The sequence below is a fragment of the Pleurodeles waltl genome, chromosome 6 (assembly GCF_031143425.1).
Source record: "Pleurodeles waltl isolate 20211129_DDA chromosome 6, aPleWal1.hap1.20221129, whole genome shotgun sequence".
Lineage (NCBI taxonomy): Eukaryota > Metazoa > Chordata > Amphibia > Caudata > Salamandridae > Pleurodeles > Pleurodeles waltl.
Genome location: NC_090445.1, coordinates 696,988,952 through 697,015,087, shown reverse-complemented (window position 1 = coordinate 697,015,087; position 26,136 = coordinate 696,988,952). Strand labels below are relative to the sequence as shown.

General features: G+C 44.1%; 1 protein-coding gene across 1 annotated transcript in view; it reads left to right on the top strand.

Moving 5' to 3' along the window:
* The first annotated feature begins 512 nt into the window (after window positions 1-512).
* Window positions 513-26,136, top strand: part of LOC138301684 (deleted in malignant brain tumors 1 protein-like) — a 630,543-nt gene continuing 604,919 nt past the window's right edge. Inside the window, exons 1-2 of the mRNA XM_069242199.1 lie at window positions 513-528; window positions 1,119-1,439. Of these exons, the coding sequence (XP_069098300.1) occupies window positions 513-528; window positions 1,119-1,439 (337 nt within the window). The remainder of the gene's footprint in view (window positions 529-1,118; window positions 1,440-26,136) is intronic.

Genomic DNA, 26,136 nt, shown 5'->3' with positions numbered 1-26,136 from the left:
CGCAGTCACATCTATCTCAAAGCTATCATCTTGCCTTGCAAGGCCCCAGAGACTCCGTCAGCCCTCAGTGCATACCATCACCATTATTTTCGGTCAATCTAGAAATGCACAAAATATTCCTGAGGAGTTCAGCCTTCATTTCCCTGGGAGAGTGAAAATATTTGGTCCACTCTGGCTGGGATTCAGTGGATTGTTTTCCCAGCACAAGAAGTGTCATCGCGGTGAGGCCATCCTAGAGCCAGGCACTCAGGTTCCCCTTTGTTTCTTATTAATGCTACAATATTTTTGTATCAAACTCTTTCTCTTCTTGATAGTGTGGTATGAAATCCTTGACAAGACACAGGGAACAAAAGCTATTCAAGTGGATGTATCCATGCCACCACAAGAAGGTGCACTGAGGCTGAAGTGAAAGCTTACTGAGCTCACACTTCCCTATTGTGCCATAGTCTAACACAACAGGATCCCGACAGATGTTGGCCCCTCTGCTTGGGACACAATGATCCATTTAACCTATGGCCTTCTACTCTGGTAGGGATGCCCAGGTCAGACCCTTAATGACCTGCCTCTAAATAAACAAGAACATGAAGTAGGAGGTGAAGGAAGTGCAAGGTGAATTGGTTTAAAATTTCTTATCTATGATCTGCACTACCAGCCCCATAGTGACCTGGACGTATTCAGTCCTAAAGGACTCATTGACTCCTGGCAATGGGAAGGTGGCTAGAATGTAAATGTTAAGCTTTTTATGGGCCTATGAGGCTATCTCTGACTTATGACTACAAATGGGCATGTCAGTGGCCCAATGACGTCTGCACACAGGCATATTGTAGCTGTGTTTAAATGAATATGTGATTAGTAACTAGAATTGTTTTTTATTTACTTTAATAATTTTGCTATTTTGTGAAGCATATAATTTATGACTTCTGATGGCATCATTGGTGTTAAAGGTCATGTGATGAGAAATCATATGATTTCATTAAGCAGGCGCACGGTCCACGATGTCTTTGTCACTGCTTTAGGCAATTTGCAGAAGCAATACCAGTGCACAGCATGAATATTCAACAGTTTCACATGAGATAACCTTTTTTGCTAACAGTCACAATTCATTTTTATCGTTTTAGCTTCACAAAAGTTGGACTTACGTCTGGTTAATGGAGGGCAGAGATGTGCTGGCCGCATTGAAGTTTACTATGGAGGAGCCTGGGGTACTGTGTGTAGTGACTTCTGGAGTCCGATGAACTCACAAGTTGTGTGCAGACAACTAAACTGTGGAACTGTTGTCACTTTTCCAGGAGGGGCTTTTTTTGGTCAGGGCACTGGAAATATTGTTTTGGATGATGTGCTCTGCAAAGGGCAAGAAGCTTACCTTTGGGACTGTCCCAACAGAGGCTGGAACATAAATAATTGTGGCCATACTGATGATGCAGGGGTTATCTGTTCAGGTACACTTTAACCTTTACTTTCATTACTATTAATTTTGAATACATGTTTAAAGACAACTGATTGTTGAGACTAAAGTGATCTCTTCTCTCCACTAACATACACTAGTGGAAAGATTATGTATGAGTGGCCATCATTTATATGATACTAGTTTTACTGCCTTCAACGTTACGCATGTGTTTTATGTTACTTGTATTTTCATAATTTGTTATTTTCTGAAGTTTGTTTTGAGTTTGAATGTGGCATTATATTTGTTATAAATAATAAACAATGGAATATAATATGGTGTAGGACTATAGGATGCCCTGCATCAAGTACAGTATCACACCTACTTGTATTCAAAACTTAATATCCCTAACATTTCAACTAAGAAAACAGAGTGTCTACATGCATGTTCCTCATTTCACAAAAAAAGCATCCGGCCAGATGTACAAAGAAAAGGAATAGCGATTTCCAAATACGATTTTATTCAAATCGCTATTTGGAAATGGCTATACCTTACGTATGAAACTTTTTGTTTCATGCTCGCGATTACTAGTTGGATACAAATCGACCTTCCTTATGAATATTAATGAAGTAGATTGCAATTGCAGCAAAATAGGAATTGCTTCCATGACAGGGATTGTGGCCTGTTGGGGAAAACGGGATGTGTTTAAAAAGAAAACAATCAAACTTTGAAGTTTCTTTTTTAAGAGTAGGCAGTGGTCCATGGGACCACTGCCTGCTCTTAGGACATGTTTTTCTAACATTCAGAAAGGGGAAGGGGTCTCCTGGGGACTCTTTCCAATTTGCGACAGCATTTCGGTTGCAAAATCTTGATGCATAGCAATGAAAATTGCTATTTGGAAGGGACGCACTAAAGAAACCCCTTTGAAATAGCCATCTCTACACCCAAGCTGAGATTCTGGAGAATCGCAGTTTGGGAGATTGTACATTTGGAAAAGCTTTTTTGCCATCACAAACAGACCCATTTTGGAAATCAGGCTGTGTGAGCGATGGCAAAAATGTTTTGCACATATATCCCATTGAGCACAATTCACAAAATTTAATTAACAGAAAATCTACTAGCGATGATCTCCTGTTTCATTACACCTATCAATGGAGCAACTTTTATGAAGTCTGGAATGCTCCTGCAAATCAGTCACTGACGCAGGTTCTCTTAAATGTTAAATACACTAAATATTTTTCACGTATGCGAATATAAGATGTGTATAGTTTTGCAGGTGGAACTGTCATCCGAGAATGTTACTTTGTATAGGAGATATTTTTGTAATTTTTTTTTTCAAATACAGGGAAAATAATTCTCCCCTTAAAGACGCACTTTCCAATGCACTCATATCTCTTTGAATGGGGTCATTTCAAATTGCCTTCTAAAAATGAATTTACACCGCCTCTTGACAGAGGTTTATTTATGAATGTTTTTGTGGTGGGAAACCATGTGTTGATTGTTGATGACTATCAAGAAATATAAGCTTGTTGGTGTTTAATGATGTTTTCTGGTGATGCCATGCTCCACCAAGGAATGCTCAGAAAACTACCACTAGTACTAGATTTGCTAATGCTGAATTTTATCTTAAAGCAGAATTGTATTAAAAATAAATTAATACATTAACATCATTCCCGATTTTATAAACCAGAGTTCCCATTTTTCGCCCACAATTGACATTGTTTTTCACATGTGGTGCAACTAGGTAGACAAATATATGTGAGAATTGGGCCCAATGTGAGTATGCAAAGAAAGTCAGTTCCAGTCAAATTGTGGAAAGTTTCTCACATTGAAATTTCACCTTACAGGCAGAATTTTGTGATGAGTAAATGTCAGTCACAAATGTACATTCATATCAATTTGGATTCTATGAATCAGAGATTTCATTTTTACCTCACAATTGACATTGCTGTCCATGTTTGTTGCAATTAAGTACACAACAACATTTAAGAATTGAGCCCAGTTCTAGTTTGTACACAAAAAGCATTTGAGAATCGAGCCCAGTTCTAGTTTACAAAATTGTATAAAGCAGTGGTTCACAACCTGTGGTCCGGGGACCTCTGGGGGTCTGTGAAACTGCCTTAGGGGGTCTGCAACTGCTTAGAAAATACATAATATTAACAGATTAGGGTCCCAGCTTTCAGTAGTTACTTGGTTAGGGGTCCCTGGATTCAAATTATGATTCAGAGGGGTCTCCAACTTCCAGTAATGATAAAGTGGGGTCCACTGAAGTCAAAAGGTTGCAACCCACTTGTGTAAACTATATTTTTCAATTGTTATGATTACTCTGTATTTGGGACACATTTCTGACTTTTTACGAATTCACAAAGAACATACAACCTGAGTTATTCTCCCCCTCTTTGCAAAAAGTGATCAGAAAGTCTCTACCAACCGTCTGCCACAGGAATTTGTTTTTGTGGACTGGCCAGTGTATGAATAGGTTGATTCTCAAAATAAGAACTTGCAGGGCTTCACAAAACAACCTCCCCAATACATTTGCATTAGTAAGGTTACGATTTTCAACCCCCTTATGACTGGCTGCAATCCTAGGGATGGTGACCTGCAAAGGACAGAAGACCTCCATCTATGTGATAACATTCCAAACCGGAAAACAAGTTTTTTAAAGCACCCCGAATCCTTAAAGAGGACCACATTGGAAAATAACGAATTCCCTTTGGAAAACATCAGTGAGATCATCCAGTTCCCACTGAAATAATGCCAAATCACCCCAAAGCTACCACCCTGAATCCCATAGAATATAAATCAGGACCCTGTTCCCTTTACAAATCAGTTACACCCCACTTGAAAGTCAGTCTTTGATCAATTGCCCATGACTATAACTGTGCTTGCAAACCATTGCTACATACAATACCAACTATCAATTTGGAAGGAGCACCCCTAACCTGTCCCATTGTTGTCCACCTTCACTGCAACTAGGTCAAACAAAATTGACAATTGAGCCAATGCTAGTTTGGAAAATTAGTTCCACAATCATAATGTGGAAAGGATATTTTTCTATGGTTGCGCCTGCATTCAGAGCAAATACATGACTTTTTAAGTATTCACAGACTATTGGGCCAGATGTGCTAACCTCTTACTCAGAAAAGGTGTTCAGAAAGCGTGTACAACGTTTTTGCTGCCAGTATTTTATTTTGCGCAGTGACCACTGTATGTATAAATACGTTCTCAAATTAATGAATCCCTTAGGTTCACAGAACCCCCCCCTAACTAATATATATTAGTCAGCTCACAATTTGCAACACCATTTGATTGGCTATTATCACAGGCATTTTGACCTGTATGAAACAGCAGACTGGCCTCCCTTTGATAGTAATTCAACAGGGATTACTTTTTCATAGCAGCCCAAATTACATGGAAACCGTGGTTGCTTTGGAATAAAATGTTGTCTATTTGGAAACTGTCAGTAAAGACAAGGCAGTGGTGTCCTGGACTACTGTTAACTAAGGTGCCACCTTGAATACTAAAAATGAATGAGTTCAAAGGGCAGCTTGTCTCTTTTCAAGTTAGTTACCACCCTGCTGGGTAGTTGATAACTGATCAATGGTGTGAGGCTAGAATTATGGTTGCATACCATTGCTTTATTCCATACCTTCATTCAAATTGGAATGAATTCTTCTTAAATGCCTCTTTCACATTGTGGTCTGAAGCATAATTTCCCGATTCTGGAAAACGTTTCTGATTCACAAAACAGGGTTGGTACACATGAAAAAGGGGTTTTGCGGTTGCCAAGTCTGGGAATTTATGAATTTTAGGGATTGAACCTGCAAAACCCTTAGTATACATGGTCATTTGTCACTAACTCTAGAAAAATGTGATCATCCTGCATTCTAGGAGTACTCAGGTAAGTAAATATTTTTCATATAAAAATCTAACTGCACTTAACATATGCATTAATGTTTGAGAAATTGGCCCACAAGAGGTTGTAAAAATAAGTATTTGGGTAATTAAGTTGTAAAAAAGATGACTCTCAAACACAAAAATTTCTCCTATGTGTGTAGTGAATATGCAACGTTTAAGGAATTCACAAACAATTCTGGGAGTGCCCTACTATTTAGTGGCCCATTTTGGCTAGTTGTTGCTCATACACCAAAGATATTTTGGCTGCTTTAGTCGAGTTTCCATTGATGAACAAATAATTCCTAGCAGAAACTGGTTCAGCTTTGGTGGACAGATTGTTTTTGCCTTGTAGGAGCTGAGTTACGTCTCACATCAAATTGTGACATCTTTCAACACTTTAGTCCTTTGTACTGGTCTCAATCCTTAGCTAACTATTAGTAAGATGTAGGATCTGTTTAATACTGAGTCTCAATTATCAAGTTACACTTCTGATGCTTTAGCTGATTGCATCATCATTTAGCCCTTGTCTGTAGTACAGATGTAGGCAATTAATTTCCCAACTCTACATATAACAACTGCCTGTTTATGTAGCTTGCCACTGTGGGTGTAACACTGGAGAGGAAGTAGAAATCGAGTTACTGGTTGAGTGGCGTGAATCCTTTCTCGAGCAGCAACCACAGTTCCTGACTGGGTGAAGTCACAAGTAAACCCCAAATTAAACTGTGCGTAACCCTTTGGGAGCTCGGCACAAAGCAGTTGCACTTAACTTAGAGTTAAGGTGTAAAGTATTTCTGCAGCACTTCAAACAATAATAAAGTGGAAATACAACACATGAAAAATCCCACATCACTTTATAAAAATGGAGTAAACTTTAATATATTATTTGAGACCAAAATGACAAAAAAAAACAATTGAACTGGAGTTATGCAACTTTTAGGTAAAAAATAGTGCCGAGAAGCACAAAGCATCAACTGTGCCTATCTGGTCGCGCTGGAGTTCAGGCCAACTGTGATGAACTTCGTTCCAGATACAGAACCAAGTTAGACTTTTAGGGCCACATGTACAAAGATCCAGTTTTGCAACTCGCAAACTACGAGTTGCAAAACCGGATGTACAACAGTGTACTTTACACTGTTTGCGATTCCCAGTGGGGTCGCAAATGACCTACCTCATGAAAATTCATGAAGTAGGTCGCAATTTGCGACCTCATTGGGAATGGCTGCCCTCATAGGGATATTCGCCTGCTGGAGACAGCAGACCACCATGTGAGAGACTGCTTTTAAATAAAGCATATTTGTTTTAATGCATCCCGTTTTCCTTAAAGGAAAATGAGGTACATTTCAAAAACAAAAATGAAAAATGTTCTAGTCAATTTTTCAGAGCAGCCAGTGGTCCGTGGGACCACTGCCTGCTTTGAAAAGATATTTTGTGAATGGGTTAGCACCAGTTTGAAACTGGTGCTAACTGCGATTGTTTTGTGGCCGCATTCATGGTCGCAAAACAATGCTACATTGTGCTGCGACTCGCAATTAGGAAGGGAACGGCCCTTCCTAATTGCGACTCGCAAACCTATTTTGCGATTCGGTAAATAGATTACCGAATCGCAAAATTGGCTATGTACATACCAAAATGTTTTTTTCCTGTTGCAAACGGTCCAATTCAGTGAATCGGGCATTTGCTACAGGAAAAATTGTAAGTAAATGTGCCCCTTAGTATCTTATATCCTGGTGGTGGAAAAATGCGACATCCCAAATCAAGCATGTGCCATACAGCAGCGGCAATGAGAGGAGGTCTTTATATTGTGATGCATTGTGCAGTGGTGGTTCTGAGGCAATGCAGTGGTGATGAGGTCTATGTTGGGAGATGCACCACACAGTGGCAGTTCCCAGGAGCTGTGGTGGTGATGCGATGTCCTGAGTGAAGATGCTTTATGCAGGAGCGGCGCAGCAAATTCATGGGTAAAGAAAGCATCATGTTGGTGTTCTTATGCAAAGTCTTGGAATGCATGTCTTATGCTGCGTCTGTTCTGCTGGGACAACCGGTGGGCTGGCAGAGCACCTTTGGGCCACTTCCAAGGGGACCAGGACTGCAATGGCACTATTGTTTCTGGAAAATGGGCAATATTTACAACTTAGGGGTGGGGCAAGGGAGAATTACGGTTGGATTAAGGAAGGGATGGGTTTAAGGAGGGATGTGCACCAACCCACAACAGAGTGAGCTTATTGGTATTCATTAAGTGCAAACCTACAGTACTGCAGCTAAAACGGACCCAAAACAGTAGAAAGTCTGGCACCACGCAAGGCCAACCATTGATATTGCAAAACCCTCCTACAGAAAATTATGGAGGTAATGATTTAAAATAAAATCCCATAGGAACTAATGTTAAATAAAATTAAAATATAGTCAGTAATTTATTATAAAATATGTTAATAACACTTTAAATATAAAAAGTAATGTAACTTTAACTGAAAAAGAATTACATTATTTAAATTTATTCTAAACAAATCTTTAAATATGTTTTACATTGAAATAAATACGTATCATTATTTTTACCTTAGATTGGAATTTTTATTTTAACTTTAAGAAAAATACTTTGAATAGAATTCAATGAATTAAAAATCATTATTTAATTTGAACTTAAGGTATTAATGCTATAACACTATTTTTTTTGTTCAGCATGTAAAGTAAATATTCAAAAATAATTTATGTGAATGTTTGTCTTAAAAACTTATTTGTACTATTTTTTCAAACATCAATAAACTTTTAAACTTTCCCATGCCCTGGTGCCTGAGATTTCCATCTAGAAGGAAAAATTAAGTTCCGCCCCATGATTTCAGGGGGTAGAGACAAGTAGGCTTACAGTTTGTAGTAAACTTACACTCATAAATGTTGAATACCTTGAATCAGCGGTTCATAATCTGCAGTTTGGGGACCCCGGGAGGTCCACGATTCCTACTCAGGGAGTAAAAAATTAGATAATGATAATAATAATAGATTAAAAAATGTGTAGAAATGAAGCAACTTTGAAAATGTGTTAATGTTCTGTATATGTGAAGAAATTATAGGCTACAAATTATGTTGGTATCCTTAGACTGATTTGTGGGTGCAGTGCAAATGTATCAAACAGAATATAATATGCAGAATGGATGGCCTCAGTTGAATTTAAAAAGCTCCACCCTTAACAATAATTAAAAAATGTGGGTTTTTCTATTTGCGAATTAAATACAATAGTTAATCATTTCTATTGTTTGCTGAATGCTTCTGTGTGTATTTATGTTCATCGTTTTGGCGTTCACATCATCAAAATTGATTAGGCCAGTACTCTCAGCTTCCAGTAATGACTCCGTGAGTTTCCCCATATTCCACTAATGACTCAGTGAAGGTCCCAGAAATCCAGTTATGATTAAGTGGAGGTCCACACAAGTCAAAAGTTTGAAGATCACTTGCCTAAAGTAATACACTTACCAGAAGTGTAAAAGTAAATTTACACATGTATACCTACTCACACATGTGTTTGCCTTTGTGAATAACCCACATATTGATTGAACTGTATTTTAGATAAACAACTTTCTGGTACTTTTCAGTCTCTCACCTGCAGTTTGTGCAGTATAGCTGGTAAGAGTTAACACCTACGGCTATAGCTAAAGAGGGAGAGTCACAAGCTAGCATTGGTTCACACCACTTTAATGTAGTCCAGTATCCTAGGCCATCCACAGCCTTCAATCTGGACCACATTTAGCTCTAGATACCAGTTTCTGTTTCAGCAATCACTGCAAAAAAGTTAGTAATAGACCTCCATCTTGAGTCAGTAAACGTTAAAGTACAGTGTCAGATTCCTCTCTTTTACATGGGAATTCCTTTTATCTAGTAGGTGTTGCTGTGGACAGTTTGGCTTATAATGCTCCCTCACCACAACAAATGAGTTACTTCCTCATAAATATCATTGGATAAGACCACACATTATCTACCAAGCAAGCAGCCTTGGCATCCAGGTATAATCTAGGGAGTCTAGGAACTCTCTACAAAGGTGCTTGACTGGCAAATGTTTTTTCTTTGCCACAATGTGGATTTCCGGTCCCATATGTCTAATTGCATACATTAAAGAGTATAAAATAGTTTTTTAGCTCTACAAAGACACAAAGGGCCTCATTATGAGTTTGGCTGATGGAAAACTCTGTCTGCCTAAATCCCGACACGGTTGCCATCATGTATGCGGTGACCTCCCCACCAAAACTATTATGAGTTTCCTGCTAGGTCAGCGGGTGGAAACCTAAGTTTGCCCGGTGACCTAGTGGGAAACAGGCAATAGCATTGTCTCCAGCTCGCAATCAACCCAGCAGCAATGCTGTAGCGAGCAGGGGGCACCAGCACACCTGCAATGCTCACTCTCTGTAAAGCAGACAGTGAACATTGTGATGGTGCTGGGCAGGGGACCCCTGCACTGCCCATGCTAAATGCATGGGCAGTGCACGGATCCCTGTGGCCCCCTGCACCTGTTCTCTGCCAGCCTTTTCATGGTAGTGCTACCGACTTGAAACCGCTGGCGGAGAACAAGGTCATAATCCCCAGGACTCTGTCACCACCAGACCGTCGGGATCCAAGATCCTGGTGGAGCTGGCGGTTCCCTGGCAGTTCGACTGCCAGAGTTGTAATGAGGCAGGCGGACCACTGCACGGGCGGCAGTCCAGACCGCCACCATGAGTGTGGCAGTCTGTAGACTGCCACACTCGTAATAAGGCTCAAAGTTTCTTCAGACAATAGCCTTCTGCCATTACTAGACCTCTCAGCTACTTTCAACACAGTCAGCCATCCTACCCTCATCCACAACGGAGTCTCAAATGGTACTTACTGGCAATGGTCTTCACAAATTCTCCTAACATTTCATCTGATGCCAGTTTATTTCATGGCCGCATTCATGATCTAAAGGTCTGCTATCACTTGCAGAGTCCCCCTGGGTCCCATATTTATACCCTAATATCATCAGCCTCCACCAAGAGCCCCTTTGGGCTCTACTCACAGATAACAGCATGAAAATGCAGACATCAAGCACTTCCTGCTCCAGGCATCAAACTCTGCCTCAACTTTTTCTAGACCCAGATATACAATGCCTACCTGAAATTCAACCCCACCAAGACATAATTCCTGCTATTTGCCAAGAACAGCAAGCAGTAAATAGTGCAATACTGACACAACAATATGAGCTTTGATACTTTCCGAGCCCACCTTTCAAAGAATGCAATGTCACTTGTATTCACTCTGGATCCCAACCTCACACTCCAGGTACATAGCCAGTATAAGTGCACGGTGCTGCCTTTTTCTCCTCTAAAGTAGTGAAACTACTTATTGCAGACAGAAACTTCAGAACGGATGTTCAAGCCCTTGTGTTCTTGCATCTAGATCAAGGTAATGCCCTACCGAGGCAGGCTGTGCATTGTTTCTTGCAGGCTGTGCGTAGATTTTCGACGCACAAGGAGTTCTTTTGCTGAGATGAAGTCTTTTTGTTCCTGAGACTTAAGGGAAAAGGAGGAATGTTCTATCCAAGCCCCTGGAGAGCACTTCTCAGCACAGCCAGAAGACAGAAAGGCAGCAGGGCAACAGCAGGGCAGCAGTCCTTTGCAGAAAAGCAGTCAGGTGAGTCCTTTGGGCAGCTAGGCAGTTCTTCTTGGCAGGTTGCAGGTTCTGGTTCAGGGAGTCTTCTCCAGAGGTATCTTGTCCAAAAGTGTCTGAAGTAGAAGTGTCTAACTTCAGAAGTGTCTAAGTTGGTAGGGTCAGAGATCCTGCTTAAATACCCAAATCTCAAATGTGCCTTTGAAGTGGGGGAGACTTCAAAGAGTGGCTTAGACGTGCACAAGGTCCCCTTTCAGTTCTATCCTGTCTGCCAGGGTCCCAGTAGGGGGTGTGGCAGTCCTTTGTGTGAGGTCAGGCTACCGTCCTTTGACAAGTGTAAGGCCCTCCACCCTCCCAGCCCAGGAAGACCCATTCAGTATGCAGATGTGTGCAAGTGTGACTGAGCATCCTGTGTTTGGGGTTTGTCTGAGTGAATGCACAAGGGAGCTGTCAACTAAACCTAGCCAGACTTGGATTGTAAGGCACAGAAGGATTTAAGTGCAGAGAAATATTCACTTTCTAAAAGTGGCATTTCTAAAATAGTAATATTAAATCCAATTTCACCAGTCAGCAGGATTTTGTATTACCATTCTGGCCATACTAAATATAATCTTGTTACTCCATTCAGATCAGAAGCTACCACTCAAACAGTATATAAGGGTACCCCTGATGTTAGCCTATGAAAGGAGCAGCCCTCACAGCAGTGTAAAACGAATATAGGATGTTTACCCTACCAGGATAGGTAAACTACACAGGTACATGTCCTGCCTTTGGTCTGCACAGCACCCTGCTCTATGGCTTACCTAGTGCCTACCTTAGGGGTGACATATATGTAGAAAAGGGGATGTTTAGGCTTGGCAAGTACTTTTAAATGCCAAGTTGAATTGGCAGTGACACTGCACATACAGGCACTGCAGAGGCAGGCCTGAGACATGGTTAGGGGGCTACTTATGTGGATGGCACAATCAGTGCTGCAGCCCACTAGTAGCATTTTATTTACAGGCCCTGGGCACATGTAGTGCACTTGACTAGGGACTTACAAGTAAATTAAATAAGCCAATTCGGTATTAGCCAATGTCACCATGTTTTAAGGACAGAGCATATGCACCTTAGCACTGATTAGCAGTGGTAAAGTGCCTTGAGTCCTAAAGCCAGCAAAAATGAGGTCAAAAAAAGAGAAGGAGGAAGTCAAAAAGTTTGGGGGTCACCCTGCAGAAAAGCCATTTCCAACAGTCACAGATATCCTTTTTTTACTGTACAGTTCAGTTACAATTATAATCTAGTCCATTGAGCTACGAACGGCCATCAAAAAGTTGCATACAAACTGCACAGTTCAAGTTCGAAACGTATGTTTTCTTCCAGTCTTTGATTATCCTAATTTTGCTAAAAAGGGTGTAAAGAAATGGCTCCCTGTTGCAGTTACCCCCCACTTTTTGCCTGATACTGATGCTGACTTGACTGAGAAGTGTGCTGGGACCCTGCTAACCAGGCCCCAGCACCAGTGTTCCTTCACCTAAAATGTACCATTGTATCCACAATTGGCACACCCTGGCATTCAGATAAGTCCCTTGTAACTGGTACTTCTAGTACCAAGGGCCCTGATGCCAAGGAAGGTCTCTAAGGGCTGCAGCATGTCTTATGCCACCCTGGAGACCTCTCACTCAGCACAGACACACTGCTTGCCAGCTTGTGTGTGCTAGTGAGGACAAAACGAGTAAGTCGACATGGCACTCCCCTCAGGGTGCCATGCCAGCCTCTCACTGCCTATGCAGTATAGGTAAGACACCCCTCTAGCAGGCCTTACAGCCCTAAGGCAGGGTGCACTATACCATAGGTGAGGGTACCAGTGCATGAGCATGGTACCCCTACAGTGTCTAAACAAAACCTTAGACATTGTAAGTGCAGGGTAGCCATAAGAGTATATGGTCTGGGAGTCTGTCAAACACGAACTCCACAGCACCATAATGGCTACACTGAAAACTGTGAAGTTTGGTATCAAACTTCTCAGCACAATAAATGCACACTGATGCCAGTGTACATTTTATTGTAAAATACACCACAGAGGGCACCTTAGAGGTGCCCCCTGAAACTTAACCGACTATCTGTGTAGGCTGACTAGTTTTAGCAGCCTGCCACAAACCGAGACATGTTGCTGGCCCCATGGGGAGAGTGCCTTTGTCACTCTGAGGCCAGTAACAAAGCCTGCACTGGGTGGAGATGCTAACACCTCCCCCAGGCAGGAATTGTCACACCTGGCGGTGAGCCTCAAAGGCTCACCTCCTTTGTGCCAACCCAGCAGGACACTCCAGCTAGTGGAGTTGCCCGCCCCCTCCGGCCAGGCCCCACTTTTGGCGGCAAGGCCGGAGAAAATAATGAGAAAAACAAGGAGGAGTCACTGGCCAGTCAGGACAGCCCCTAAGGTGTCCTGAGCTGAAGTGACTCTAACTTTTAGAAATCCTCCATCTTGCAGATGGAGGATTCCCCCAATAGGGTTAGGATTGTGACCCCCTCCCCTTGGGAGGAGGCACAAAGAGGGTGTACCCACCCTCAGGGCTAGTAGCCATTGGCTACTAACCCCCCAGACCTAAACACGCCCTTAAATTTAGTATTTAAGGGCTACCCTGAACCCTAGAAAATTAGATTCCTGCAACTACAAGAAGAAGGACTGCCTAGCTGAAAACCCCTGCAGAGGAAGACCAGAAGACGACAACTGCCTTGGCTCCAGAAACTCACCGGCCTGTCTCCTGCCTTCCAAAGATCCTGCTCCAGCGACGCCTTCCAAAGGGACCAGCGACCTCGACATCCTCTGAGGACTGCCCCTGCTTCGAAAAGACAAGAAACTCCCGAGGACAGCGGACCTGCTCCAAGAAAAGCTGCAACTTTGTTTCCAGCAACTTTAAAGAACCCTGCAAGCTCCCCGCAAGAAGCGTGAGACTTGCAACACTGCACCCGGCGACCCCGACTCGGCTGGTGGCGGTCCAACACCTCAGGAGGGACCCCAGGACTACTCTAAGACTGTGAGTACAAAAACCTGTCCCCCCTGAGCCCCCACAGCGCCGCCTGCAGAGGGAATCCCGAGGCTTCCCCTGACCGCGACTCTCTGAGTCCCAAGTCCCGACACCTGGGAGAGACCCTGCACCCGCAGCCCCCAGGACCTGAAGGACCGGACTTTCACTGGAGGAGTGACCCCCAGGAGTCCCTCTCCCTTGACCAAGTGGAGGTTTCCCCGAGGAACCCCCCCCCTTGCCTGCCTGCAGCGCTGAAGAGATCCCGAGATCTCTCATAGACTAACATTGCGAACCCGACGCTTGTTTCTACACTGCACCCGGCCGCCCCCGCGCTGCTGAGGGTGAAATTTCTGTGTGGGCTGGTGTCCCCCCCGGTGCCCTACAAAACCCCCCTGGTCTGCCCTCCGAAGACACGGGTACTTACCTGCAAGCAGACCGGAACCGGGGCACCCCCTTCTCTCCATTCTAGCCTATGTGTTTTGGGCACCACTTTGAACTCTGCACCTGACCGGCCCTGAGCTGCTGGTGGGGTGACTTTGGGGTTGCTCTGAACCCCCAACGGTGGGCTACCTTGGACCACGAACTAAGCCCTGTAAGTGCCTTACTTACCTGGTTAATCTAACAAATACTTACCTCCCCTAGGAACTGTGAAAATTGCACTAAGTGTCCACTTTTAAAACAGCTATTTGTGAATAACTTGAAAAGTATACATGCAATTTTGATGATTTGAAGTTCCTAAAGTACTTACCTGCAATACCTTTCGAATGAGATATTACATGTAGAATTTGAACCTGTGGTTCTTAAAATAAACTAAGAAAAGATATTTTTCTATAACAAAACCTATTGGCTGGATTTGTCTCTGAGTGTGTGTACCTCATTTATTGTCTATGTGTATGTACAACAAATGCTTAACACTACTCCTTGGATAAGCCTATTGCTCGACCACACTACCACAAAATAGAGCATTAGTATTATCTATTTTTACCACTATTTTACCTCTAAGGGGAACCCTTGGACTCTGTGCATGCTATTCCTTACTTTGAAATAGCACATACAGAGACAACTTCCTACATTGGTGGATCAGCGGTGGGGTACAAGACTTTGCATTTGCTGGACTACTCAGCCAATACCTGATCACACGACAAATTCCAAAATTGTCATTAGAAATTCATTTTTGCAATTTGAAATTTTTCTAAATTCTTAAAAGTCCTGCTAGGGCCTTGTGTGTTAAGTCCCTGTTTAGCATTGTCTTTTAGAGCTTAAAAGTTTGTTAAAAGTTTGAAATTAGATTCTAGAAACAGTTTTAGATTCTTTAAAAAGTCTTCCAACTCTTAGCAAAATAATGTCTGATACAGAGATGAATGTGGTGGAACTCGACACCACACCTTACCTCCATCTTAAGATGAGGGAGCTAAGGTCTCTCTGTAATATAAAGAAAATAACCATTGGCTCCAGACCTACCAAAATTCAGCTCCAGGAGCTGTTGGCAGAGTTTGAAAAAGCCAACCCCTCTGAGGATGACTTCACAGAGGAAGAAATTAGTGACTTGGAGGGCAATTCCCCCCTTCCAGTCCTAAATAGGGAGACCAGGGCCTCTCAAGCCCTGTCTCCAAAAATGATAGTCATAAATGTTGCTTCCCTCACAGGAGGGTCCAGCATTTCTGAAATCACTGAGGATGCTCTCAGTGAAGATGACCCCCTGTTAGCCAGGATGGTCAAAAGATTGGCTTTGGAAAATCAGCTCCTAGCCATAGAAAGGGAAAGAAAAGAGATGGGCCTAGGTCCCATCGATGGTGGCAGCAACTTAAATAGGGTCAGAGATTCTCCTGACATCCTAAAAATCCCCAAAGGGATTGTAACAAAATATGAAGATGGTGATGACATCACCAAATGGTTCACAGCTTTTGAGAGGGCTTGTGTAACCAGAAAAGTAAACAGATCTCACTGGGGTGCTCTCCTTTGGGAAATGTTCACTGGAAAGTGTAGGGATAGACTCCTCACACTCTCTGGAAAAGATGCAGAATCTTATGACCTCATGAAGGGTACCCTGATTGAGGGCTTTGGATTCTCCACTGAGGAGTATAGAATTAGATTCAGGGGGGCTCAAAAATCCTCGAGCCAGACCTGGGTTGATTTTGTAGACTACTCAGTAAAAACACTAGATGGTTGGTTAACTGGAAATGAAGTGTGTGACTATGTTGGGCTTTATAATTTGTTTATGAAAGAACACATTTTAAGTAACTGCTTCAATGAAAAGTTGCATCAGTATCTGGTAGACCTAGGTCCAATTTCTCCCCAAGAATTGGGAAAGAAGGCAGACCACTGGGTCAAGACTAGGGTAACCAAAACTTCCACTGGGGGTGACCAAAAGAAAGGGGTTACAAAAACTCCCCAGGAGAAAGTGGGTGACACTAGAAACAAAGAAAAAGAGTCCTCTGTAGGCCCCCAAAAACCAGAACAGGTGGGTGGGCCCCAAGACACAACCCAAAACAAAGGTGGGTACCAGGGTAAGAACTGGGATGCCACTAAGGCATGGTGCCACAACTGCAAACAGTCTGGGCACCACACCAAGGACACTTCTTGTCCCAAAAACAAACCCCAGAACAAAATTCCAGGGGTAACCAGTGTAGCCATGGGAGATGACTCCTCAGATGAGGAGGTCTTCATAGCCTTCAACTGGAAACAGGGCCCAACAGGTGAGTTGGAGATTCCAGAGGGAAGTAGACACTTCCACCACCTACTGGTGAATGGAATCCCAACCACTGCCCTGAGAGACACTTGTGCCAGTCACACTATTGTGCATGACAGGCTGGTGCTCTCAAACCAGTACATCCCAGGTGAGACTGCCAGGGTAAGAGTTAGCCTAGACAGGGTCACTAAGAGGCCTGTGGCTTTAGTGCCCATAGAAGTGGGTGGCACTCTTAGCTGGAGAAGGGTAGTAGTCAGTACAGACCTCCCCCTTGATTGTCTCCTTGGAAATGACTACCCAGAGGTTAGTCAGAGCCCAAGAGAGGAACTGGTCCAGTGCCAGTCCTCTCCCAAGGATTCTGGAAGTCCTGCCTCTGCAGTAAATGCAAGCAGGCCCCAGAAGAAGAAGAAAAGAAAACAGAGTAGGAAGGGTGGACAACCTTTAGCCAAGGTTACAGCAAGCCAAGGAGATTCTGCTCCAGTAGGGGAGAACTCCAAAAATGGCCCTGATAAAGTCCAACCTGACCCACAAGAAGTCCTGGCTAGACAGGCAACTGTTAAACCTGAGTGGGTGGCTCCTCAGCTAACAGAAGAAAGAGTGGAAGAAGGGTGTTTACTACAAGATGTGGTAACCCCCCACTCTAATACAGCAGACAGGCAACCTGAACCCAAAGAGGCCTGTAACTTAGCCCCTTCCCTTTTAGGTGAAGAGCTAAAGGTGTGGTTCTGGGCACTGACAGCTGTCAGTGGCCTCTGCTGGGTGTTAGCCTTTATGGCTGCACTATCCTTAGCATGGTGGTCTGACCCCATGCCAAATAGCAAGTTAGGCCCCCTGACCCTATTGGTCATGGTGGGGTTACTCCAGCTCTGGGTAAACTCTCTGGGTAAACTAGGGGTAACCCTGGCCAAGATAAGGTCAGCAAAGGTGGATACCTCTAAGACCAAAATAGAAAGAATGGGTGGAGACATTGAAGAGGCAGACAAGAGGCAATTCAGACTAGGTCCTATCACTGTGGAAGTAGGTCAGTTCCCCAAAGGGAATGACCTGAACAGAAGGATGTAAGGCAGAGTAGGCCCTGCAACTAACCAGCCTATTTCTCCTACTCTTCCTCGCCTGACAGACTAGGAAGACTCTCCCAGCTTGGGCTGAGTCTCCTGGCCTGTGGGCTGGGGGGGGCTTGTGTAAAGAAATGGCTCCCTGTTGCAGTTACCCCCCACTTTTTGCCTGATACTGATGCTGACTTGACTGAGAAGTGTGCTGGGACCCTGCTAACCAGGCCCCAGCACCAGTGTTCCTTCACCTAAAATGTACCATTGTATCCACAATTGGCACACCCTGGCATTCAGATAAGTCCCTTGTAACTGGTACTTCTAGTACCAAGGGCCCTGATGCCAAGGAAGGTCTCTAAGGGCTGCAGCATGTCTTATGCCACCCTGGAGACCTCTCACTCAGCACAGACACACTGCTTGCCAGCTTGTGTGTGCTAGTGAGGACAAAACGAGTAAGTCGACATGGCACTCCCCTCAGGGTGCCATGCCAGCCTCTCACTGCCTATGCAGTATAGGTAAGATACCCCTCTAGCAGGCCTTACAGCCCTAAGGCAGGGTGCACTATACCATAGGTGAGGGTACCAGTGCATGAGCATGGTACCCCTACAGTGTCTAAACAAAACCTTAGACATTGTAAGTGCAGGGTAGCCATAAGAGTATATGGTCTGGGAGTCTGTCAAACACGAACTCCACAGCACCATAATGGCTACACTGAAAACTGTGAAGTTTGGTATCAAACTTCTCAGCACAATAAATGCACACTGATGCCAGTGTACATTTTATTGTAAAATACACCACAGAGGGCACCTTAGAGGTGCCCCCTGAAACTTAACCGACTATCTGTGTAGGCTGACTAGTTTTAGCAGCCTGCCACAAACCGAGACATGTTGCTGGCCCCATGGGGAGAGTGCCTTTGTCACTCTGAGGCCAGTAACAAAGCCTGCACTGGGTGGAGATGCTAACACCTCCCCCAGGCAGGAATTGTCACACCTGGCGGTGAGCCTCAAAGGCTCACCTCCTTTGTGCCAACCCAGCAGGACACTCCAGCTAGTGGAGTTGCCCGCCCCCTCCGGCCAGGCCCCACTTTTGGCGGCAAGGCCGGAGAAAATAATGAGAAAAACAAGGAGGAGTCACTGGCCAGTCAGGACAGCCCCTAAGGTGTCCTGAGCTGAAGTGACTCTAACTTTTAAAAATCCTCCATCTTGCAGATGGAGGATTCCCCCAATAGGGTTAGGATTGTGACCCCCTCCCCTTGGGAGGAGGCACAAAGAGGGTGTACCCACCCTCAGGGCTAGTAGCCATTGGCTACTAACCCCCCAGACCTAAACACGCCCTTAAATTTAGTATTTAAGGGCTACCCTGAACCCTAGAAAATTAGATTCCTGCAACTACAAGAAGAAGGACTGCCTAGCTGAAAACCCCTGCAGAGGAAGACCAGAAGACGACAACTGCCTTGGCTCCAGAAACTCACCGGCCTGTCTCCTGCCTTCCAAAGATCCTGCTCCAGCGACGCCTTCCAAAGGGACCAGCGACCTCGACATCCTCTGAGGACTGCCCCTGCTTCGAAAAGACAAGAAACTCCCGAGGACAGCGGACCTGCTCCAAGAAAAGCTGCAACTTTTTTTCCAGCAACTTTAAAGAACCCTGCAAGCTCCCCGCAAGAAGCGTGAGACTTGCAACACTGCACCCGGCGACCCCGACTCGGCTGGTGGCGGTCCAACACCTCAGGAGGGACCCCAGGACTACTCTAAGACTGTGAGTACAAAAACCTGTCCCCCCTGAGCCCCCACAGCGCCGCCTGCAGAGGGAATCCCGAGGCTTCCCCTGACCGCGACTCTCTGAGTCCCAAGTCCCGACACCTGGGAGAGACCCTGCACCCGCAGCCCCCAGGACCTGAAGGACCGGACTTTCACTGGAGGAGTGACCCCCAGGAGTCCCTCTCCCTTGACCAAGTGGAGGTTTCCCCGAGGAACCCCCCCCCTTGCCTGCCTGCAGCGCTGAAGAGATCCCGAGATCTCTCATAGACTAACATTGCGAACCCGACGCTTGTTTCTACACTGCACCCGGCCGCCCCCGCGCTGCTGAGGGTGAAATTTCTGTGTGGGCTGGTGTCCCCCCCGGTGCCCTACAAAACCCCCCTGGTCTGCCCTCCGAAGACGCGGGTACTTACCTGCAAGCAGACCGGAACCGGGGCACCCCCTTCTCTCCATTCTAGCCTATGTGTTTTGGGCACCACTTTGAACTCTGCACCTGACCGGCCCTGAGCTGCTGGTGGGGTGACTTTGGGGTTGCTCTGAACCCCCAACGGTGGGCTACCTTGGACCACGAACTAAGCCCTGTAAGTGCCTTACTTACCTGGTTAATCTAACAAATACTTACCTCCCCTAGGAACTGTGAAAATTGCACTGTGTCCACTTTTAAAACAGCTATTTGTGAATAACTTGAAAAGTATACATGCAATTTTGATGATTTGAAGTTCCTAAAGTACTTACCTGCAATACCTTTCGAATGAGATATTACATGTAGAATTTGAACCTGTGGTTCTTAAAATAAACTAAGAAAAGATATTTTTCTATAACAAAACCTATTGGCTGGATTTGTCTCTGAGTGTGTGTACCTCATTTATTGTCTATGTGTATGTACAACAAATGCTTAACACTACTCCTTGGATAAGCCTATTGCTCGACCACACTACCACAAAATAGAGCATTAGTATTATCTATTTTTACCACTATTTTACCTCTAAGGGGAACCCTTGGACTCTGTGCATGCTATTCCTTACTTTGAAATAGCACATACAGAGACAACTTCCTACAAAGGGTTTGTTTAGGTAGGAATAAATTGTCTTTACTAAAGTCAGTCCTAACCACTGTGTTACATTCTGAATCCAGAGGTTATGCTTCCAAAGAACAAGCACTCTTAAAAAATGCCTACAAGCATGGTTGCTATGTGAGTCCTTCACCTTGTAGTTCCCTTTGTCTATGTAACTTAATAAACTGATTTACACACATATGATTCATTGCCTCTGGTAAGAGAGGATTATAAAACAAATGAAATATGTGTGAGAGAGGGGCTATGGACAGATGGGGGGCACTGTTAGAAGGCAATGGTGGAGGAATCATTGAGTAGTCCCAACAAAGACTGCTGTATACTGGTGCACTGTATGCTTTAAAAATGAATTCAACTGAATATAATGAAAAATGTGTGGTAGAATGCAGTTTTTGCCATTTTTGAAACACATTTACGTGGGTGGGAGAGCCCCCCAAACACCATTGTAGTGGTCAGGCTTGATCACTATGCACCTTATAGGGACTGATCAGACATAATTTGGTAGGGCGTCTTTCGGTTCTCAGCCTGACCCTGGCCTGCATGGCATATTCTGTTGACCAACAGATCTAAAATGGCAAATCAGAAGCAGGCAGGGGCTACAGAGACAGGGGAATCCATTAAAGAGCACCTTTCTGTCTGGACTAACAAATAATAAACCAGACTCTAACTCACTGACCTCTTCCTCAACATATTACCATTAGAGGATGTCTACTGAATTATTCTCAGATTGTATTTCTTATATCTATGGTATGTTATGTCAAAGTACATTTTCTGTGACCAAAGACCTAATTGCCATCTTTTTAACCAAGATAATGTAAATAAGTCGCTTTACAGGAGGAAATTCTGTTGCATGGGTGAATAAATTCTGTAGCATGAAAACAGCTCATTATGCAGCATGTTTTGTGTGTAAAGGCAGTTTAAGTGGCATTTTTACATGCTTGGGTGTTGATGCAAACCAGATCCCCATACAAGTCTTGGTAGTTTTCCCCAGATTTGGCTTTAAACTGTGCTCTGGAGATGATGTAACTAAAGCTACCAATGTCACTATCAAATGAAATCTCTTTATTGAGGTCATAACTACACTTTCACAATTGCTTTATTAACGTTCTTCCTTTCTCAAGTTTGCTTGAACATGTACCATTTGTCCACAATTTTTTCAAAATTTTCTCTGGAACGCACCCCCCAAACCCCTCTTAGTATGGTCAGACTTGCTTACTACGCTTGCTCCCCCCAGGACACTCTGAAGTTTTCTGCCCCTCCACTTTCAAAATATCACCAGCCACCACTGGTTCCATTGGCTGTATATCCATGGTGCAAAAACTGTGTTGTCTTTCAAAATGCACCCAATGAAACAATTGCGCTGACGTTGACAGTGATGGTGGCATTCTGCTATCCACCACGGTTTCAGAGTATTATCTTCTCAAAGGGCCTTGAATTTACAGGATTTCCACCGGAAGATTGGGGCCAGTCTTCCCTCAAAGCTATGTGAAAGTTTGAGAGAAGGAAGTGATTGTTTTGCAATGTTTATATGTACCAACAAGTTTTTAGCAGATAGGGCCTGATTTCTGAAAACTTAGCACCGCTTTAGTATCATTTTGTGACGTAAAAGCGGTGCAAACTTACAAAATATAATTATATTCTGTAAGTTTGCATCACTTTTGCATAAAAAAATGACGCTAAGGCGACGCTAACTTTTCATAAATCAGGCCCTTAGTGCTTGTACTTCTAACCCACTGAACCTTGTTTTGTGCAATGGCGTTCACTTCCAGGGTGAATTAGGGGCACCATTATGACATTTAAGTCATGTTATGTATTATTTTTATATTTATTCACAAATTCTGCTTATCATACTTTTTATCAATACAGGCCCAAGTCTGGAGTGAGTACTTCCGTTTTTCATTTATACAATTTAGTGTACATGTTGACTACTCTGCATGATTTTTCACTTTTTTGCCCTGTTATTCAGGGACTATCAGTAGTGCCTTGTCTTACATTTATTATAGTTAGCCGTATCCCTTCAGACACCATACTTACCTATTTTTTACATTTATTTATCTAGGAAGTCCCCTTAATTCATAGTCCTGATGAGACCCTAGTATCTTAGCTAAAGAAACACCATCAACACTTCCTAGTAGCAAACAATGATGTTTTCGTACTGTACTATGGAATATCAGCCCTTTTTTCTAAGATTGTTTGGTTTACTGTAATGTTTGATTTTGGCACTGGAGACAAATTGCACTGCATGGAATTTTGTAATTGACCACTGGGGTTTGTTGTGTAGTATCGGCTAAGATTAATATTTTTATTCTCGAGTAAGGTGTTGCTGTTTAAATCATTTGATATACCATTAGGTTCATTGACTATTTAGTCCCTTTGATTCATGAATCATCTCTTCCCTTGCCAAACACACCTTTTCAATATTGGTGAATCTTTTTCCCTGTCACAGGAATGAGGTCAGAATCTGCAGCACTGCAATGTCCTCCACAACACAAAGCAGAGGAACTGCTTCTACAGCAGTAAAGCTTTCAATAGCAGACAATTGAATGTCTTCCTGTGGTGGTCTGCAGAGAGAAAACAGATGCATTATATATTGCCAATCAAATCAGTGGAGTAGCCAACTCCTTATTCAAGTTTTTCAACTCCTATTAAATGGTTCAAGAACTTAGGCCCTCATTACAAGTGTGGTGGTGTGGAGACCGACAGACTTGTGGTGGCAGTCAGACCACCGCCATAGTGGCAGTCCGACCATCACATTATGACTGTGGTGGTGCCAACTGCACCACCAGGTTGCCTCCAGTCGACGGCCTAGTGGTCTCAGCGTTCGTAATCTACCAGGGCAGAGCTAAAGGCTGGTGCAAAAGGGGCTGGTGGGATGGGCCGTGCCGGGGGCCCCATGGAAAGCCCCAGTGCGCTTTTCACTACCCGGATTATGGGCAGTGAAAAGCGTGATGGGTGCTGTCTCACCTGATGCACTGCAACATTGCCACCAGCTCAATTACAAGCTGGCTTCAATGTTGTGGTGGGTTTCCTGCTAGGCGGGGAGGCTGAAATGCTGTTTCAGCCCGCCAGCCCAGCAGGAAACTCTTAATTGGGCCCGCAGAGGGACGGGCGCATAGGAGGTCATACCGAAGCAGGTCTTTGGCAGGCAGCCTCCGCCGCCCGCCAAAGTCGTAATGAGCCCCTTAGTCCTTTTTTTCCACCAGTGTATTTGTTATATTCACATATACTGGTGGGCTTGTAGACTTCTACCAATGTCCCAGAACTGTGCTCTTGTTGTCCAGTGTAGGGAGCACAAATACTTTCTGCCTGTCTGAGAATTTCACTACAATGCACCTGTTGAGACGGGGCCACTCACCTGAAAATCAGGATGTCTGCAGGGGTGATGGTATGCCCCCGACCTCCTTGAACACCACTTGGCACTTCCTGGTGGACACATAAACTCCGGCAGGTGTCCCAAAAGGAAAGGGGGAGTGGAAGAGAAAGAGACAAAACACTGCCACGTCTTGTCAGTCCAACCAGACACCCTGTATCTTCGGAGGGGCAGGTCATTGTTGACAGAGTGATAGTAGAGTTAGTGCACTCAATTTCCTTGAAACTGAATCACTCTTTCTGATGTGGGCACAGGAGCGGTAGAAGAACACCGGGATGCTCCACCACTTTTCTTGGATAATAATAACTGTTGGCACAATTACTATCACTGCATTACCAAAAACTCAAACTGAGTACCATAACAATAAGTACAGCAACACTATGGCTGGCTTCACAGAGATTCACTGTTGCACACTACAATTAGAACTTTGGTTGCACTTATCATGCACAAGAAAGACAAACAAGGGCATTCATTATATCACATATAACTTTCCTGCATGCATAGGGTTAAACTAAAAGGAACAAAAACAATCCAAGAAATACAAATGTCCACTCTGGGTTTAAACGGTTAGGGTGGCACAGTTTGATTTGGTTTCTCTGTGTGTGTAAAAAACCCTTCAAAAGCAAATTCCTCAATCCTGAAACACAGGCATGAATGACACAATTTAAATCCAAGAGTTATGCTATTAGAGAAAGAAAAGTCACGTAAACGCTCTTTTAAAATTGCACTGTCACTTTTTGTGGTACTTGAGCTCAAGCAGATTTCCTTAAGCACATTTAGGCAAGTAACTACAATAATAATGTAGAATGTTCAGAAATGTATTTGTCTCTTCAAGATAAGCACTCTGCCAAAATACGAGGTCTGAAATACACCAGCTGGTCTAGGAAAGCACGGCGCTCAAAGAACAAACTCCCTGGAGAATACTTGTCACTTAGCTGCAGTCTTTTCCGGAGTGCTGGAGGAATGCCTGGTGTCAGCTGGTACAGGAACGAAGAAAAGAATTGCTCAAAAGTCCTGAATACGAGGATGACAGCAGGGGCTGGACTGCCAAATCAGATGATGAGATCAGGAAGCAAAACAAAGCCAAGCAGGGAGGCATGCTTCACTCTGCTATTTATAGCCAATCAGGAAAGCAGTTGAGTTTCCACATGTGGATGAGTCACCACACCCAATTGGAAGCACATGTCTACACCACACCCAATTAGATGCACATGTCTACACTGGATCACATTAGCCAACAGGCATTGGTAAAACAAGCATTGATAAAACCAATTGTGTAACACAGCAAATTATGTTTACTTAGAAACATGAAGCTTTAACCAAGAACAGAGATATGATTTAACCCTAATCCCTGGGGATGCTGACAGATAACGCAGAAGGCACCTTGGGGATTCCTGACAGTCCTCCCCACCAAGGACACTCTCAAAGGACGGGGCTTGGAAGGGTGCAGGAGATGGGATTGTTCAGTAAGACCAGCATGAACTGTGGGCGTGGGTTCCCAGGAATTGTCCTCAGGCACATAGGCCCCTATCCCGATGATGACCTTACATTGCCAGAGGTAGAAACGTCATCAACATTAAAACTTACATAGGTGTTCATTACAACCCTGGTGGTCTGTGTTAAAGCGGCGGTAAGACTGCCAACAGGCTGGCGGTAAAAAACATGGAATCACGGCCATGGCGGAAACCGCCAACATAGACAACCACTTTAACACTCCGACTGCCACGGCGGTGGAAACAAACACTAGGGCGGGTGACCGCCAAAAGACAGGCGGAAGACAATGTACCACCCACACTATTATGAGAGGCCAATCCCCCACCTTTTCCGGGGCGGAACCAACGCGAACAAAAAAACAGCAGAAACAGGACTTGGAAGGGAAAACACTCACCTCTACACATTCCACGAGGAACCAGGACGCCATAGAGTCAGAACCCCAAATACTCCCTGCAATGGTATTCCTGCTCCTCTACCAGGAGCATGAAAGACGGCGGCGACGAACACGGTGAGTACTGCACCTACAACACAGGGGAGGGGGGAGGGAAAAGAGAGTGACACACACATGCAACACACAACACCCCCAACTCCACCCTCACCCACAACAACAAACACAAAAACATGCTGCAACATCACATTTACACCTCCCTACCGCCCCTGGAAGAATGCAAGGACAAAAGGAAATGCGTTGAATGATTATAATAAATAAAACTCCATTAGTCAAAACTTGAAATACAGTATGAACAATTATGTACACCAACTACACAAGTCCAGATAGTGCACCATTCATAGTCCGTGGACCACTGGGC